The following is a 19133-nucleotide window of genomic DNA, read 5'->3' as shown; positions in this document are numbered from 1 at the left end:
ATTATGAGGAGCATGGATAGGATAAATAGACAAAGTCTTTTCCCTGGGGTCGGGGAGTCCAGAACTAGAGGGCATAGGTTTAGGGTGAGAGGGGAAAAATATAAAAGGGAACTAAGGGGCAACTTTTTCACACAGAGGGTGGTACATGTATGGAATGAGCTGCCAGAGGAAGTGGTGGAGGCTGGTCCAATTGCAACATTTAAAAGTCATTTGGATGGGTATATGAATAGGAAGGGTTTGGAGGGATATGGGCCGGGTGCTGGCAGGTGGGTCTAGATTGGGTTGGGATATATATCGGCATGGACGGGTTGGACCGAAGGGTCTATTTCATTGCTGTACATCTCTATGACTCTATGACTCTAACTGTATGTTGAATTTGTCTAAATTCTATTGCTCAGTGGAGTACTTACAGAGGAATTTTTTCTTCTCACCCAAAGACAGGTCATGGAACACTTTCCAAAACATCACAATGGTTGGATGTGATCTGCTGCAATTGTTGCTGTATGTGGTGTTCTGTTATATAAAAAAATAGTTTTCTTATGGTCACATAAGGACAAACCTTTCAGGATATGCTTGAATTTCAAATCCTTACATTGTCACATCATTGTTCTTGATGTCTCTGCTTAAAGACAGCTATGGCCAACAGTTCCACAAACTCTACCATGGGCCAGCAAGGAAGCATGTTCGGAAGCCAATCCAGGTGGAAAAGGGATCAAACCCCATGATGTTAGTACCAGTTTGATCCATACCAGTCGGCAGTCCAACCAACTAAGTCAATCAACACACCGCCACCAATCCCCTCCAAGGATTTCAAGTCACTGTGGCAATGTACCCTTTTACACACATCTTGTGATCCAGGGCAACGTATGGTAATGGGGGCATGCTCCAAATTTGTTTCCATCACACGGAATTTCTACTGCTCTTACCTGCCAGTTTGTTGGAAGGATTTGCAGTTTGATACTCATCTCAGCTTGATTTTCACACCTTCCTTGGCCCTTATGTCCCAGAGTGGAACTTAAACCTGGAGCTTCTGATTCAAAGGGCATGGGCCACTGCCCACTAAATTTCCTATTAATGTTCATAAGTATATTCATCGATCTTTCATAGAGTTCATGGGGTCATCAAGGAGAGAGTAACAGTCCGCACTCTTTAAATATAAGCTCATTCTCTCTGGTATGCCTTCTACATTAAGAAGGTGCTACATAAGTCCTGTTGTACCATCAGTGTTTCTGAAATTTTGCTTTGTGCAAATTATCTGCCATGTTTCCCTGTATTAAAATATCGACCTCATGGAGAGTCAGATGCTAGACAGAATAATTCTTGTACAGGTTATGGATAGTTTTCAAACCTTTTCCAGAATGTTCCAATCATAGTCATCGTTTCCAATCAATATGTCCATCAGCTCTTGTGGCTGGAAGAACTTTAGTAGAGTCTTGTCACAAACTTTGTAGAAACCTTTTCGAAACTCACCAAAGGGTTCCTTAACTGATGTTGTGAATATGTAATTTACGCAGGCATTCACATATTCCTCCCTTTCATGGTAAGGAGACAGCAACATTAAAATATGACCGAAAATTATGCAACACAAACAGACTACCAACAATGCAGTTTCAATGATATTTGTCTCCCTGGGTTGGGGTAACCTTTGACCACTGTCACAAATGGACAGTAATAGGCAACACAACTCTGCTGACAAGACAGCAGAGGCTGTATTGGTGCCCAGAGGCCTAAACCAGTTAGGGGAACGGCCTCATTTAAGCACAACCTTATTGTAACTCAGGTGAGGCCCATGAGTTGAGGAGATGGATGGTAGGGGTAGGTCTTTCAGGGAGATGCTGGAGTTTTAATTTTAGTTGCTTAGAGGCTACTCAATGCCTGGCAGAAACAGCATTGGGCAGGGAAAGACCAACTGGTCCATCAAGCCTTTCCCACATCCCACCTCCATAACCAGACATGACCTGACCCCTAGCAGCCGCTTTGTAGAAAGGCAAAGAAATATAAAACAAAACAAAACAAAATCTTAGCTGCAAAACAATAGCCCTCGCCTTACCCCTCAAATCTATCAAAAGTAAGACGAGGAGATTCTCAGAAGATGTAACATTTGCCAAGTTTCCTCTTTAAGGAACTAGGGCTAATCATGCAATTAAGCCTGTTCATTAACAATACAGCAAGCAAGTCTTTTGTTTGGAACAGGTAAAGATAGATGACTAAACGCAAAAGGAAGAGGTCTAAAACTCTGACCTCACTGTAGCTCCATTTACTTATAACGTACTTGTTCTCTTTCGTCACAGCTTGGTTACTGCCATTTGGAATGAGCTCAACTTGCTTCTCCTCCCACGTAATCTGCATTTAAAAAGAGAGTCAGTTATGATTCCTTTTTTTTTGGAGATGCCGGTGTTTGATTGGGGTGTACAAAGTTGAAAATCACATAATCCCAGATATGGTCCAACAGGTTTAATTGGAAGCATTAGCTTTCAGAGCGCTGCTCCTTCATCAGGTGGTTGCCCTGATGAAGGAGCGGTGCTCTGAAAGCTAGAGTGCTTCCAATTAAACCTGTTGGATTACAACTTGGTGTTGGATGATTCCTTTTGTCCTTGTGATGTGAATCATTATTCTTCAGCTAATGATGAGTGATTCTTTGTGATAAGAATCAGGACAAGCAAGATAAACTAAATGGTAATTTCCTACAACTACACTTCAGAAGTTTTTCACTAGCAAAATGCACTTTTTAAAAATTTCAGATGAAGTGCTGGATCAGAAAGACTGACAGGTGCCAGGTACATGCAACCCCTAATATGAACATTCAGTCCTACAACCTTCTCCATCATTTCATAGAATCATGGTTGATCTGTTTTATTTCAAATTCCACTTTCCCTGAAAGCCTTTGATCTCCTTGTCTAACAAGAACACATCTACCTCAGTTTTAAAAAATAGTCACTGACTCTGCCTCCACCATATTATGGCAAGTAGGAGGCTGGAACAACCCACAACAAGCCAGGCAGCATCAGGAGGTGGACAAGTCAACATTTCAGGTGTAACCCTTCTTCAGGTTATATCTGAAATGTTGACTTCTCCACTACCTGCTGCTGCCCAACTTGCTGTGTTCTCCCAGGCTCCTGCTTGTCTACTTTGGATCCCAGCACCTGCAGTATTTTTTTTATTATAAGGCAAAGTTCCAAAGTTGCGGAATTCTCAGAAGGAAAGAAATTTCAGCCCCTAATTTTAAAGCCGTGTTCCCTAGTTCTAACTCACCTGTAGACATAAAATCCTTTCCAACTCCACCTTGTCAAGACAATTCAGGATGTTGTAAACATCAATCAAATCATTGCTGCTCTTCAGAACTCTATGGAAAACATGCCCAGCCTATCCAATATTTCCTGATAAGATTACCCATTCATTCAAGACATCAATTTGATTAAGCTCCTCTGAGCCACCTCCATTGCATATACACCCTTCCAAAACAAAGTGCAAAATTGCAATTGTTTTCCTTTTAAATGATACCCTGCTGTTTATTCTTGCTGCCAAAGTGTACAGATTCACATTTTCCTCAACACACTCCATCTGCCAGACCTCTGCCCACTTACTTAACCTATCTATAACAGTCTGCATCCTTATTATATCATCTTCACAACCAATGTCCTTACTTATCTTTGTGTCATTTGCAAACTTAGCCATCACATCTTCAATTTCCTCATCTAAGGTGCTGATATAAAGTGTAAAAATTTGAGGGATCAACACAAACTCTTGCGATGCTCACACATCATATCTTGCTAATCTGAAATTGATCAATTGATGCATGTTCTCTGTTTTCTAACAGCTGGCTAATCTTCAATCCATTCTAGTATATCACCCCTTATACCATAAGCTCTTACGTTGCACAATAGCCTTTTATATGGAGCCTTGATAAATGCCTTCTCGAAATCCAAGAACAATACATCAACAGGCTCATCCTTATCCACAATGCATATTACTTCAATAGCCTTCTCAACTTGTCCTGACACTAACAAACAAAATCTGGATCCTTGCCTTTGAAAATAGAGAGAAAGAATTTAAAAATGGAAAAATTGTGTTCAGCCATCACAAAGCATTGAGTAATGCGCTGGTTAAATACTATCAGCATATTTTGGCACCACACTATAGCAGGAAACCATGGAGATGATGCAGATAGATTTACCATTGGTAGAAATTTTTAATCAACATTTACATTGATTTCTCGAGTTGCTGGCACCTGACACCAGTCCTCTGGCTCAGACACAGGGACACTACCGTGGCATTACAAGAGTACTGATTACCTATTGATACCAGGGATAAGATTCTGCAGTTACATAGACTGAGCTTATTTTCTTTAGAGAAGGTTAGGAGAGATTTGAAACAACTTTTCAAAACCTTTAAGGGTTCTGGTAGATTAACTAAGGATAAACTATTTCCATTGGTGGAAGGGTTGCAAATCAGAGGACAGGCATTCAGAGTATTTAGCAAAAGAACCAGAGGCAGTACAAGGAGCAAAAAAATTACACAGTGAGGTATTGTGATCTAGAAAGCACAAGCTGAAGGGGCAGAGGAAGCAAAATCATTACTAACTTTCAGGAAGGTATTAGACAAGTACTTGAAAAAGGAAATAAAGTATTTGGGTTAAAGGCAGGACAAAGGAAATTATTAATTGTTATAAAATTCTTTCACAGTGGACCAAATAGCCTCCTTTGTCACTTTCTCATTCCTGACATCATTCAAAAACCTCTAATATGATTTCAGAATATAATTCATTGCAGAGATTTGAAAGCTTTTGAGATGGAAAGCATTATACATGCGTAAATGTTTATCTCTCTAAGTTGGTGAGGCCGCAAATTGGGCTTGGTAGAAATGTTCCTTACACTGACATTAAGAACATGATAAAAGAACACTTTCAATTTGTATGAAAGCTATATGGAGATGTTCCAATGTGATTGACGTAAATCCTTTCTACTCACGGAAAAGTTTATATCTAGGTCCATGTCATTGTCCAGAACATACTGCAGGGATCTAGAAACACAGTCACAAATTAAAATAAGGTAGTGGAATAAATCTGTTATGATTACAGCAAACTATTGTAAAGATGAGAATCCTCTAAAAAAAATGATTGGAGTTTAAAATGAATATGGGACATTTTGACAGAAATAAAACAATGGGTTATTTCTTAGATTTTTTCTTTCTGAAGATATTGAACTAACATGGGTCAATGCAAGGTATTTTTGCAGGCTCCACAGAATATGTACTTCTGACTGACTGATATACATTGCCCAAGAATCTTTAATTGGCTGGGTTTCACTGGAAAAAAAAATCACAGAGTATGAATGGCAAATTATTAATGCACAAGTTATTAATGCAAACAACAGCCACAAATTTCAGAGGATAATGGGGAACACCATGAGGTGTGAATCTTTAGAACTGATGGTCAATTATGCCACTTGCTTCACACAGACATAACAAACCTTGGCTTCTCCATCATTATTTTAAGGTTTCTTTGTCCATAATTGCCTTTTAAATTATCCACAGAAATTTAGAACCCGAATGTAAGTGTACCTTTACCATGACATGAAAATTGCCAATTGATTTTACTGGCCCAGAAAGGGAACAATTTCACAGAAGTATTACAGTGCAGCAAGCGGGCAGTTTGCCCCTCATGGCTCGTTTAATGAGCATCATTACCTGATGCCAATCTCCTGTGTTTTCCAAAATCCTCAAGATATTATTCTTCTTTGAATAATCAGCCAATGCCCTCTTAAATGCTCAGTTGAAGCTGCCTCCACCACACTTCCGACAGTGTTTTCTATGCACTAACAACTTGCTGAGTGAAAAAAAACATTTCCTCATTTCGTCCTTGCTTCATGTGCACATCACTTTAAACCTTGTTCTTTTTACGAGCGGGAACAGCTCTATCCAGCCTGCTCATGATTCTGTAAACTTCTATCAAATCCCTTCTCAAATTTCCTTTCTCCAAGGAAAACTATCCCAATTTATTCGACCTGTGCTCGAAACCTAAATTTCCCATTCCTGGTACCATTCTTGTGGATCAGTTCTGCATTCTCTGCAGTCCTATAAGGTGGCACCCAGAACTCTACACAATACTCCAGCTGAGTTCTAACAAGTGGCTTAAACAAATTCAGTATCACTTCCTTGCTCTTGTACTCTATACCCTTATTAACAAAGCTGAGGATACTGTACGCTTTACTTTAGATCTGTCTATCTGTCTTTCCACTTCCCATGCTCTATGCACCCTCTGTAGAATTGTACTCCTTACTTGATACTGTATATCAATGTTCTTCCTATCAAACTGCAATACCTCACATTTCTCTGCATTGAAAGTCATCTGCCACCTACCTGCCCACTTATCAACTTATCAATATCTTATTGGAGTTCCACACTGTACTCCTCATTGTTTACCAATCTGCGAAGTTTTGTGTCGTCTGGAAATGCTGAAGTTGTCGCCTCTACGCCAAGACCCAAAGGTAGAGGATTCAACTGGACAGAGTGTTTGAGAATGTGACATTCTGGATGCAATAGATTTTCTGGAATTATGTTTTTGTGGAAGATACTTTTTTGGATGGTATGTTTCAATTCATTTGAGATAACCTTTCAGTAAAAATGATACTTAATGATGTTGCAATAGTTGTGCAGGTGAAGGGAGAGATTTTGGACATTGTCAAAGAATTAAATAATTTCCAGCTCATTTGGAACTTGTGTAAACAAATGGCACTACCTTTTCATACCTCTTCATCCTCCTCTTTTTTCTGTTGTCTATACTTCCCTACGACTTGTGCCTAGCACTGAACTAGGTATTTCATTAAACAAATACATTAATAGCAAAAGCATAAAATCTGCAACCAAATTAAAAAAATTGCCCACTGACTTGGCAACTTACTTCTCTAAAGAAGGTTCCAGCTCCTTCAGATCCTCCAAAGTGGGCTTCACGCCCAGTAGCTTCTTGAAGAGTGCAAGTGGGAATGGGATGTAGACCACGCTAAAGTTATACACAACAAGGCCACACAGTATTCCAAGCAGGTAGTAGTTTCTAATGGGCACCGAGATCTATTATAATGAGGACAAAAGAATATATTAATCCATATGTCAATAAGGAGTTAGATATAGTTCTTAGGGCTAAAGGGATCAAAGGATATGGGGAGAAAGTGAGAACAGGGGATTGAGTTGGAGGATCAGCCATGATCATATCAGCCATGATGGAGCCGACTGGATGGGCCATATGACTTACGCCTGCTCTTATTTTCTGTGCCTCTATTTCAATTGCTAAAGACATAAATCATTCGCATTCTCAAACTCCCAGCACCAGAGGAAAATACCGACCCAGAAAAAATTGGTTGTCAATTTTCAAGCATACTAAATGCAACTATGCAGGTGTGTTTGATCATTTTCTGGTACATGTAATTATGTGGTACTGTTGCTACATTATAAACCCTATATTTAGTTACTTAGTTGAATCCAAATGCAAGATAGCAATGGAAAGAGGTTTTAACAATTAAATTTCAAGTTTGAGCTAATCAAATTAAAATATCCTATCTTGCATATGAAGTGTGGTACCTGAAGAATGATGCTTAGAGACAGTACAGGATGAAATCTATATACACACTCTACATAAATATATCTAATATACAGAGATGTAACAAATATGTATTGCTTCAGTTCACAATATATTGGATATCTACTGTTTGTTTGCGACTTTCAGGTTACATGGTCAGACTGAGATAAACAAAGACTGAAATATTCCACAATACACATTTTTAGTGAGAAAATGCAGCTGATTGGAAAGCACTTGGCAGTTTGGGATGGAGCTTAGAAGCCACGTAATATTTTCAAATTATTTTGCAATGTCTGGAGAATGGGAGTACCATCTATTCACATTGGCACCCTGCTCTTCTTAAACAAGTTACTATGGCTCACCTCTGGGGGAAACCAAATGATTCTGAAGCCTTCACGATAAATAAACATTCCAAAATCTGGTTGAATCAACTCTTTAAAGAGAGAAAGGAAGAATTCCTGCCTTACGGCTCCCAAATCCATACCTAGTTCTCCTTCAAACTTCACCTAAAGAAATAAAAATCATTGCAAATACTTGTACAGAAACATAGTTGCACATCTGCACTCTGGTTTTGGCTGTCAATACAAAAGATATACATAACGATACAGAAATTACAAGATGAAGAGAGACCAAACCCATCATTTGAAGCTTCTATCATTCTGGTAGTCACATGATGCAATCATAGTGATGCTATTGTCTATGAGACTCAGCAATGAGCTGAGGAGAACCTCAGGTTGCAGAGTTTTGGGAAGTACAGTAGAATTGCGATTATCCAAATGAGACTTTTGTTCGGACAATTGAACGTTCGGATAATTGATCTGATCGTAAGTAAGTGGTAATTTACGAGTGCCTGTTATCTGAACATTTCTTGGTTATCCAGCAATGCCGCCACAATGCTGTTTAACTGATATCCGAATGCTGAGTTGCTGAATGCCGTTTTACGGGACCTTGAGATCTTGTTTGGATAATCCAAAATTTGGATAATTGATGTTTGGATAATCGAGGTTGTACTGGATTGGTTCAATTCACCTGCTCCTCATAAGCACACCACACTTACCACATGTTTGTCTCAAATTAATCATATACTGTATCTCAAAATGTTAATTTTTGAAACAAAGTTATACAACTTGCTTTTGAATGGATCAATACTAACTATCACCACTGTCTCCCTAGGAATCCTGTTTTGTAGACTGACCACTCATCACTGAAATACCTGTTTTGTATTTACTCTCTGTTTTAGTTCTACTGTTTTGGACAGGACAGAACAGTGGGGTGGCACAGCGGCTTAGTGGTTAGCATTGCTGCCTCACAGTACCAGGGAACTGGGTTTGATTCCAGTCTCAGGCAACTGTCTGTGTGGATTTGCATATTCTCCCCATGTCAGCTCGGGTTTCCTCTGGGTTCTCTGGTTACTTCACAGTCCAAAGATGTGCAGGTTAGGTGAATCGTGGCCCATAGTATTCAGGCTGTGTAGGTTAGGTGAATTAGTCATGGATAAATTTAGAGTAATAGGGGAATGGGTGTGGGTGGGATACTCTTCAGACTGTAGCTGTGGACTTGTTGGGCCAAATGGCCTGTTTCTACATTGTAGGGATTCTATGATTTCTATGAAAGTTAACAAAGCAATGCATTGTTTAGCTCCCCATCCACTCACCTCAACCATCCAATTCTGAATTGAGTTTCCTTTCAACAACATGTCATGAGACTGCACCCTTTTACTTTTGAAGATATGATTTTTTAAAATATTCCAGCTCATTGGAACCATGGCCAATATGATTGAGAGAAGACAAATTGCTGGAAAATGCAAATCTATCAAGGTTGAGTTGAGGGAACCAATGGATCACCCATGAAAGTGGGTGTGTGGGGTTGGAGAGGGTTGAAGGGGCTTGTGAGACAAGAGACTCCATACTATTTAGACCCATCAAAACCTACTGCAGTCATCAGAAGATGTTAACAACTGGACATTGACACCATGGTTGTGATAGATGAAGCCACCCAAAGGAATCTCCTACTGGAATGAGTACTTCATGGAGGTTCTAGATCTTTTGGGGATGACTGAAAAGGAAACTAGTGTCTCCACTATTCTGTCTTGCTCAGAGGAACTGTCATGGTTCCCATGCAGACCATATCAGGAACTGAGAACTTTAAATTAACTACTGTATCCACAAAACCAACAAACTAACTGTGGTCTCAGGTTAAGACCTTAAGCCTCAGTTACAACCAAGGGACTCTGAACTGTATATTTATTTATCTTCCTTTGTACTGTACATGACCCATTTTTTATCTTTGTATATGTGTACATGTGCAGGTGTGTGTGCATACTTACAAGAAAATAAGAACCAGGAGTAAGGAGCAGAAATGATCATGGTTGATCACATCTTGGCTTCAGTTCCACTTTCCTGCCCACTCTCCATCACCCTTTAACCCATTACTAATTTAATTGGATACCTTCTCCTTAAATTTACTGATGTCCTTAGCATCAAACACACTCTGGACTAGTGAATTCCACAGACTCACAACCCTTTGAGTGAAACAGTTTCTCCTCATCTCTGCTTCAAATCTGCCAACCCTCTTCCTAAAACTCTTGACTTCTTGTTCCAGATTGCCTACATGAGGAAATATCCTCTCTATGTATACTCTGTTAATCTCCTTTTGCAGTATTTATTTATTCATTCATGGCAAGGGGGTGTTGCTGGCTGGGCCAGAATTTTTTGCCCAATCGGGCAGTTAAGAGTCAACCACATTGATGAGGGTCTGGAATCACATGTAGGCCAGACCAGGTAAGGTTGGCAGATTTCCTTCCTGAAAGGAGATGAGTTTTTCCAACAGTAGACAATGGATTCATGGTTATCATTAGACTCTTAATGCCACTTCTTAAAAAAAAATCAAACTCCATCATCTGCCGTAGCAGGTTTCAAACCCAGATGCTCAGAATATTCCTGGGTGTCTGGATTAACAGTCCTGTGATAATACCATTAGTACAACACCTCCCCAAAGGTAAAATCACCATACTCTTACTGGACCCATACGAATGCTCTCTCATTAGAGAATAATGACTGATGGCAGTTTAACCTGAGGGTGACCACACCTCAGCTATGGGGAGAGATTGAGAAAGTGGAACCTTCATAGTAACCTCAGCCAGTGTTGGAATTGAACCCTGTGCTGTTGGCATCATCTACATCACATCCAATCAATTGAGCTAAGCGATTCCCCTAAATCTTTTTTTCTTATACACCTCAATTAGATCTCTGCTCATTCATCTAAACTCCAGAGCGTGTAGGCCTAAACTGCTCAATCTCTCTCCATAAGATAAAAGGGAAACGAGTGCAGACTGCTGAGATTACTCTGCATTGAGGGTACCTCAAAAATTCTGAGTTTAATTCATACAAGGGAACTAGATTATTATCTGAACAAGGAATGTGTGCAGGGCCACAGGGACAAGGAGGGGAATTTCACCTTGTGCTGTGCTCATTTGGAGAGCATGCAGAGAAGTGAGAAGCTGAAAAGCCTCCTTCTACGCTGTAACAATTCTGTGAACATATCAAATTTTACGATGTTATCAACATATGTGATTGTTTGACATAACTCGGTTTCCCTAAGTCCTTGCCCTCCAACCTTGTTCTTGAACTCTCAGCATTGCATCGGTAAATAACTGTGAGACCACTAAAATGAATCCTGTTATCTGAGCCTGGAGTCACAATTAGGCCAGACCAAGTAAATATGGACCTTTCATTGTTCAACCCCAGTCAGATTTTCACAACGATCCAACAGCTTCAAAACACCTTTTGACCAGATGTTTTGAACCCAATTGAAATTCTCAAATTGCCATGGTAACATTTAAACTGATCTTGGGATTATAAATTCAATAATATATAACCAGTGCAACAATGTAACCCACACAGCTAAGTCCATTAATGGTGACAGAGTGTTTAAGTGATTTTTCTTTACCTTGAGTTCCTTCCTCAGATCCTCCACACCAACTTGTACCAGCTTCTTAAAAGTATCAGAGACTAAGTCTTGGCGGTTAACCTTCAAGTTGAAGATGGGATACTTGGGAGGTTCAGGGCTTCCCATGCAGATGTTACGGCATGTGAAATTCATTGCTTCGACAAAGGCTTTCTAGCAACACAGATTAGAAACAGAAGGAGACACTACCATCATGTCAAAGAAAACTTCAATCCAATTGACATTTAAATGATAAAAAGGAAGAATTGTGGATGCTGGAAATCTGAGGACACAAAACCAAAAATTGCTGGAGAAGCTCAGCAGGTCTGGCAGCATCAATGGAGAGAAAGCAGAGTTAGCATTTCGAGTTAAGGGACCCTTCTTCAGTTCTGAAAAACTAAGGGTCATAAGAGGCACCAGTTAGTGAATATGGAATTCAGGAGAAACTTTTTTAGTCGGAGATTGATGGCAGTTGCTTCCATAAGCAGTAGTGGCAGCAAACAGCGAAGGTGCATTTCAGGTAAAGCTGGACAGATATATGAGAGAAAAGGAAGGAAATGTGGATGGAGTTAGATATGGCAAGGTGGGAGGAGCTTCATGTGGAGCCTAAGAATCAGCATTAGCTGTTGGGGTGGAATAGCCTGTTTCTGAGCTGCATGTTCTCAGTAATATCCATAACCTTCTGTATCCCAGACATTGCTGGGTCCACACACGCTTTCTCCAGAAGGCAAAGGTTCCGAGGTTGCACTGTGTATGTTGCAGCATTATTGCTTGTCAACTCAAAATAAAAATTGGAGAGGAACAATTTGCACTTGACCTTCCTCCCAAACAGCTCAAAGCAGTGCCTCAGAGATTCCTTGTTAACTGTTGCTCAGCCTGTCTGTGGCAATAATCTGTGAGCAGTTATTAACCCTCTAGGCTGGACACTAGCTAAATAATTTTATAAGAAAGAGGAGCAAAGAAGGAATTTTATTACAACAAAAAATTGCATTTAAATAGTACCTTCAACACAGTAGCACTTTACAAATCTCTTAACAAGAACATTACCAGACCAAATTTGCCACAAAGTCATATCAAGAGATATTAGGGTAGGTGACCAAATGATTGTTTACAGTAGTAGACTTTAAGGAGCATTTAAAAGGAGGAGAGTAGAGCAATGAGGGTTATAACCAAATTTTAATTATTGATTTTCCCCTAAATTCAAAATTATTTACGGTTTTCTCCAAAACTGAATCCACGTGAAGTATCTGAATCTTGGCAGTTAAATTGAAGATGAATGGATAGCAGCAAAACATCAGTGGGACCTTCTTTTCTTCCAACTCGTTGGGCTGTAGGAGAGAAAAAAAAACACAGCACATTGTGAGTGCCCCACTCACAAACACAGCACAGTTAACCAATTCTGCAGATGGATTGCATGGAATGGGTGGACAATGTTGAGGAGAAAGGCCTACTTTCCTGTTTCAAAATGTGGACCTAAAAGGGACAGCCTTAAAGAAACAATGCTCATCTTCCAACAGTGCCTGAAATGTGGCTGACCCTCAAGAAATGGTTGAAGATGTTCACTCATCCTTGGTAGTCGCCGAGAAATGAAGTCAGGTGTTTTGAATATGTTAAAGTAGGGCATAGTGGCTGTTTGGATGCTGTACCATAATATTCAGTACCTCAACTTTGAATGAGGCAAATGTCTCAAGACTCTGGTGTAAGCTAGCAGTACCTGACTCAACGATACCCAGAGGCCTAACTGTTGGCTCTGAGAGTTGACATTTGGTCGAAGTCGCAGTAATTTGGTGCTGCCACCTCAGTAACATTACCAAATGTTTACTTGAGGTCAGATACAATATTTCTAATTAGTACTCATAATCTAAAGGTCATTTTGTGATGCTTCTCCAGTTCCGCAAGCTTTTCTGCTGAGTGAAAGTCAGCAGGAGAAAGCTGGTGAAGCAACATTCATCTCTTGGATCCCATAATAAAGGTGATCAGTGTCTCAGGGGTATACATATGTAATTCGCCAATAATAAAGAATTTACAGCATTGGAAGAAGCCATTCAGCTCCTCAAGCCTATCGGGACTATCAGTTTCACTTAGAACATAACAATCGTCTGATTTAGGAGGAGTAGAAGGCCATTTGGCCCCTCATACCTGCTTCACCAATCAATGAGATTAATTGTTGCATTGATTGTGGTCTCCTCTCCCCAGTGACATTTGACTCCTTGTTAGTCAAGAATCCATCTAATTCCTCCTTAAAAACACACTTCCTTGCTTTTTGCTTATTATCGTTTGAACATACCTTTTCAAAATTTGTCTTTTATAAGCTAATATGGATGGGACGTCATTCCCAGCAAACCTCACAGTGATTAAGTTATCCTAAATTGTCTCTTTGATGGTGTACTCTTAACTTTATGTTGTCTGACTTTAAAGTGACTGAGCAGTGGAAATAGTTTTCTCAAACTTTCCTAACTTAAATCATTATTTCCCTTGAACTTAATTTTAGAATTTTCAATGAGTTGTTCTGTAATTTTATGGCAGAACAGATGAAATACCACCAAAATCTGTATCTCACTGCATCACAATTCATTCTCCATGCTAATCCTCTCTCAACCCTCATGGTCTTATCCCTTCAGCCTCACCTCTCACCATCTGGTCCCTACCCTCAGTATACCTCTCTCTCCCCACCAACTCACTGCCCTCACTTTCTGCGTCCTTACACTCAGTGCCAGTGGTATCCTATGGCTCTCCCATATCTAGCCTCTATTGCTGCCATTCCCATCAGTTCCCTTAAATCCTGCACCCATGCTGCCTTTTTGTATGCTTTCAAGAGCACATCTATCAGTGCTGCCTCAACAGCATCCTTAACATCCACCAGCAGGACGACATCACCAGCTCTGAATTCCTGGAAACAGCCAGGATCACTATCCTCTGTCAAAGCTAACTGTGTTGGGCTGGTCATGTTGCCCTGATGAACAACAGTCATTGGCTCCAAGACTGTGTTGTATAGTGAGCTGGCCATTGATCAATAGAACATAAGGCACACAAAGAAAGCAGATTCTCTCGAGAAGTTCTGTTCTGTGTCCCACATCAACCATTACCAGTGGATGCCCAGGCCATGGATCATGATGCTTGGAGATGCAGTATTGAGACAGCTAGCACAAAAGAGAAAAGGAGAAGGATAGATCCAATCACACCCAGCAACGATTACATCTTCAATTGCACCCAGTGTGGAAGAGTCTGCTATCATGGATAGTGACCAATGGACTTGCAACCAAACAGTACAACCTTCCTAAAATCATTGTTTGCTGTAGAGACGTTGTTGGAAACTTACCATAATTCGTTGATGCTCTCTAAATCTAATGAGGTCGAAGCCAACATCGAACAGGAGAATTTCATCGATGTAGAATTTGTTTTGTGGAATATTGTGCTGTGCTTCCATATTCGCCTGAGATAAAATTCACGAAGAACAGACTTTAATATCTAGGTTCAAAAACAAAAATACAGCAAGTTGTGGAAAATGGTACAAGTGTTTTATTTATGGTTGGCCTTTCCGATACTTACACGGTACACCAGTTCTAGAACATTCAAGGCTTCCCTTAAAATGTTTTCCACTACATTAATTGAAGGATGGCATGGCAATTCTATAATCAAGGCGTGGAGGCTTGTAAGGAGAATCACGACTGCAGACCTATACATCTGGACAAGATTATTCAAATATGATGACTTCAATGTCGACCAGCATTTTCCTGGATATCAAAAAAATGCACAATGTTATCAACTCTGCAACTATCAGCAGCCACCAAAGCAGTAACATAAAACAGGTACAGTAGGGGGGCTTATCGCACGGTGGTAGTGTGCCATCCTCGGGGTCAGGTCCCACCAGCCACAAAGCTATGGCATGACAAACAAAAATTTTAAAAATGCACTGAAAATGTTTTTAGTGATAGGAATACTTTAATATAGCATCCCTGTTCCAGTTTGCCCGCATCTGACAGTTTGTATAGTTATGCTAATTAACAAACTAGAGATTTAATGCTGTTTACATTTGAGATTTGCAGGGTGGCAGGGTCTTATGTCCACGCAAAGCAAATTAGAATTGGCAGAATCAGAGGCAAACTAGATTTCCACTGTCTTTGAAACTTCCTACTGCACTTTAAAGGTCAATTCATTGAAATCATGGAATGGTTATTGATCAGACAAAAACTATTCATCCCATCCTCTAAAGTTTTGCCAGTTAGTCCCAAATTTGCACATTTAAGATATTTTATCTTTAGGCGTTTATCCAGTTCCCTTCTATAAACCATGATTGAATCTTCGTCCACTACACTTTCAGGCTGTCCTTACATCCTAAGTTAAAAGATTTCTGTTCATGTCACCTCTGGTTCTTTTGCTAATTATCCTAAATTAGTACCTTCTGTAATATATTACTAAGACTCTTCCTTTGATTTTCTCTAAACCTAATTTAATTTGTATCACTGAACAGGCTCAGAACAGCTACATTGTGGATTGCTGTCCACCCTCTTACTCAGAATGTTTTTTGAAGCATCATCTAGCCTTTCAATGGCTCCAACACAGACAGAAAGCATATCTTGCATAGTTTCATTGTATTGCATCAAGGAACTCTCTGGCAGAATCAAATAAATCATCAGTGCTTCTTTGTCATGACGCAAGTTCTTAAGATTTGGGATTAATTGCCATGCCAGTTTTGGAATAATCTGTAAAACAAGTACACCAATTGAAATTGTGAACCAACACGTAATTAGCAAACTCCATTAACTTAAAAAAAATTCATCAAGAACAGCTAAAAAGATTTGTAGAGTATTCTTAGCAGCACATGAAACACTTCATACAGACAGCAACAAAACTTGCATTTATAAATTACTTTAATATAGGAAAACAGTCCCAGGCACTTCAAATGGAATAACATTTGACAATGAGCATTAGGACAGATAGCCCTCGGCTTGATCAATGAGACAGGTTTTAAGGAGCATCTTACTTGGGAAAGGAGACAGACAGGTTTTGGAGTTGGTAGCTGAGGGCCTGGCCACTAGTGGTGTAGCTGTTAATAACAGGGCTGCATGAGAGGCCAGAAATGGAGGAGTGCATATATCTTAGAAGGTTCTCCAGCTGGAACAAGTAAAAGAGAAAGGGGGAGGTAAAAGAATGAGAATGTTAACCTCAAGGCCTGGCCTCATTAAGAGCCGATGTCAGGGTCAGTGCAGAGATGATGATTAATGGGACAAAGTGAGAGTTCAGATACGGACCACAAAATTTTGAATGAGCTTTAAGTTTACAGAGTGTGGAAAATGGGGTGTCAGCCAGGTGTGTTTTGCAATAGTCATGTTATGAGGCTATGACCATAGGGATGGTGTTTCAGCAGCAATTGGCATGAAGGATGGAAATGAACAGTCTTAGTATTGATGCAGATGCATGGTTGGAGATTCAGTCAATAAGACACCAAGGTTGTGAACAGCTTGGTTCAGCCTCAAACAGTTGCCAGGCAAAGGAATGGAACATGGTTTATGGTGGCATTTCTGCTGAGCTGGTACTGGCTGTTAGACCAGAAAACAGGCCCAGTGGAGGGAGCTGGTTGTGAGATAGATGTAGGTGTCATCAGCTTACATGCAGGAGTTGATGTTATGTTAAAAGACAAGGTTTCTGAGAATTAACATGGAGATGAGAAATAGGAAGAGGACAACAACTGTGGAGAGGAGGGGGAGATTGGAGATGGGACGCAAGATGGTAGGAATGAGGGAGATCTTACTCTGAAGAGTGATGAAGACAAGTTGGAAGACAAGAGAGGCAGTAACCGAGAAAAGGGAACCAATAGCAACCACTAACTTCAGGACCAGTTGGGTGGTCAGATCAGTGGGAATTTGGGTTATGTAGGCAGGATGTAGGTCTCATGGACAAGAAAAGCTGGGAGAGAACATAATTTACTCAGGTTCAAGTTCTCATTTTCCATTAAAGAAGCATTGAGCCTCCGTTTAGAATACAAGAAGTTCCATTTGGTTTTATATTTCCCACTTTAATAACTTAAATTAGTCTGACATAGTTAACAAATCTAACTGTTATAAGATGAATACTCATTTTACACAAAGTAATGATTCTCCAATAAATAATGAGAAGAAACAGTTATACATCCTAATGAAACAATATAAATACTTAACTGTTTGGACAATCCAGTAATTTCTGGTAAGCTTCCTAAATAATGCTCTGGCTGCTTCCACATCAACACTCAAAATGTCAGTCCCTGTTTTGGGTTGGTCTCCGTCACTAGAAGGTAAGCTTCAAAACTTTACTACAACTGTAACATAATCTTACATCACACAAAAAGTTGGCACATTAAATGATTCCAAACTCTTCATTTAAGCAGAGTCTGATCAAAATCCTACATTTCACATTTTGTGGAATGGCTGCTTCTCAAGCTTGAATGACCACTCTTTGATAGTAAGGAGTGAACCAATATAATGAGCTGTTCTTTTGGTTTGGTAAGGCTATTGGCTAAAATGTTTTCTTCCTGTAAAATCGTTATTAAAAATGTCATTTTAGCTATAGTGAAAAGGTGCTAATCCAGCATGTGGCTTTCCAACAAGACTTCTATAGCATTGTCAGCCATTGTACAGATTGTACCACTCTCATCTCTGAGTCAGAGGTCATGGGCTTATATCTGACTCCAAAGCACACAACTTAGGCTCTTACTTCAGAGTTCAGCTGAGGGAGTTCCTCATTGTCAGAAATACAGAAATGATTGTAAACTGAGGCTTCTTATTTGGATATAAAGGTTCCTGTGACATTATTTGGAAGAAAAGGGATGGAATTATCTCAGTAGTTTGGCCAATGTTCATCCCTCAACTTCACATCTCAGCAAATGACGTGGTCATTCCGACACTGCTGTTTGCTGGACCCTGCTGCATACAAATTGGCTGCTACTTTATAACATATCACAAGGATCTCTCTGGCTGTGAAGCACTTTGCCAGCCCTGGATTTATGAATGCCAGAAAGACAAGAATACATAGTTTTATTGTATTTACAATTCAGGATATAATAAAATTGAGGGGATCCCAAAACTAGAGGGCACAGGTTTAAGGTGAGAGAGGCAAGATTTAAACGGGATCTAAGTGGCGACTTTTTCATGTAGAGTGTATGGAATGAGCTGCCAGAGGAGGTGTTGGAGGCTGGTACAATTACAACATTTAAAAGGCATCTGGATGAGTATATGAATAGGAAGGGTTTGGAGGGATGTGGGCCAAATGTTGGGAAATGGGACAGATTTATTTAGGATATCTGGTTGGTTCGATGAGTTGGACCAAAGGGTCTGTTTCCATGCTGTACAGCTCTATGACTCTATGGCTGTTCAGATTAACTTAATAACTTTGTTTCTGTTCCACTGACCTTTGCTTCAGAAAGCTCCCAGTGACACAGGATGAAGAGGAGAATATTATTTCAATTTCCCTTTTTTGAAAGACAAAAATTGTTAACAGTCAATAAGTGTACTTAAAACTGTGATACCTACTAACGAAAAATTACAATTCTAACGTGAAACATTATTGAGTGCGTGTAGAGTGTTTAATGTCTTCTGATCAACAAAGGGGACATTGATCAATTATTTTAACTAAAACCCTTTCA

General features: G+C 39.8%; 1 protein-coding gene across 1 annotated transcript in view; it reads right to left on the bottom strand.

Annotated features, from left to right (window-relative positions):
* The window catches only part of LOC140485596 (probable E3 ubiquitin-protein ligase HERC4), a 45564-nt gene that overhangs the window by 6324 nt on the left and 20107 nt on the right, over positions 1-19133 (bottom strand). Inside the window, exons 10-22 of the mRNA XM_072583884.1 lie at positions 18900-18959; positions 17674-17779; positions 16029-16218; positions 15065-15249; positions 14835-14948; positions 12730-12843; positions 11519-11689; positions 7933-8076; positions 6899-7065; positions 4968-5019; positions 2273-2343; positions 1349-1532; positions 411-513 (exon numbers count right to left, since the gene is read on the bottom strand). Coding sequence (XP_072439985.1) covers positions 411-513; positions 1349-1532; positions 2273-2343; positions 4968-5019; positions 6899-7065; positions 7933-8076; positions 11519-11689; positions 12730-12843; positions 14835-14948; positions 15065-15249; positions 16029-16218; positions 17674-17779; positions 18900-18959 — 1661 coding nt within the window. The remainder of the gene's footprint in view (positions 1-410; positions 514-1348; positions 1533-2272; positions 2344-4967; positions 5020-6898; positions 7066-7932; positions 8077-11518; positions 11690-12729; positions 12844-14834; positions 14949-15064; positions 15250-16028; positions 16219-17673; positions 17780-18899; positions 18960-19133) is intronic.

This window comes from Chiloscyllium punctatum, chromosome 14 (genome assembly GCF_047496795.1).
Source record: "Chiloscyllium punctatum isolate Juve2018m chromosome 14, sChiPun1.3, whole genome shotgun sequence".
NCBI classification, from domain to species: Eukaryota; Metazoa; Chordata; class Chondrichthyes; order Orectolobiformes; family Hemiscylliidae; genus Chiloscyllium; species Chiloscyllium punctatum.
Note: the sequence above shows the minus strand (reverse complement) of the source record. Positions and strands in the feature narration are given on the sequence as shown.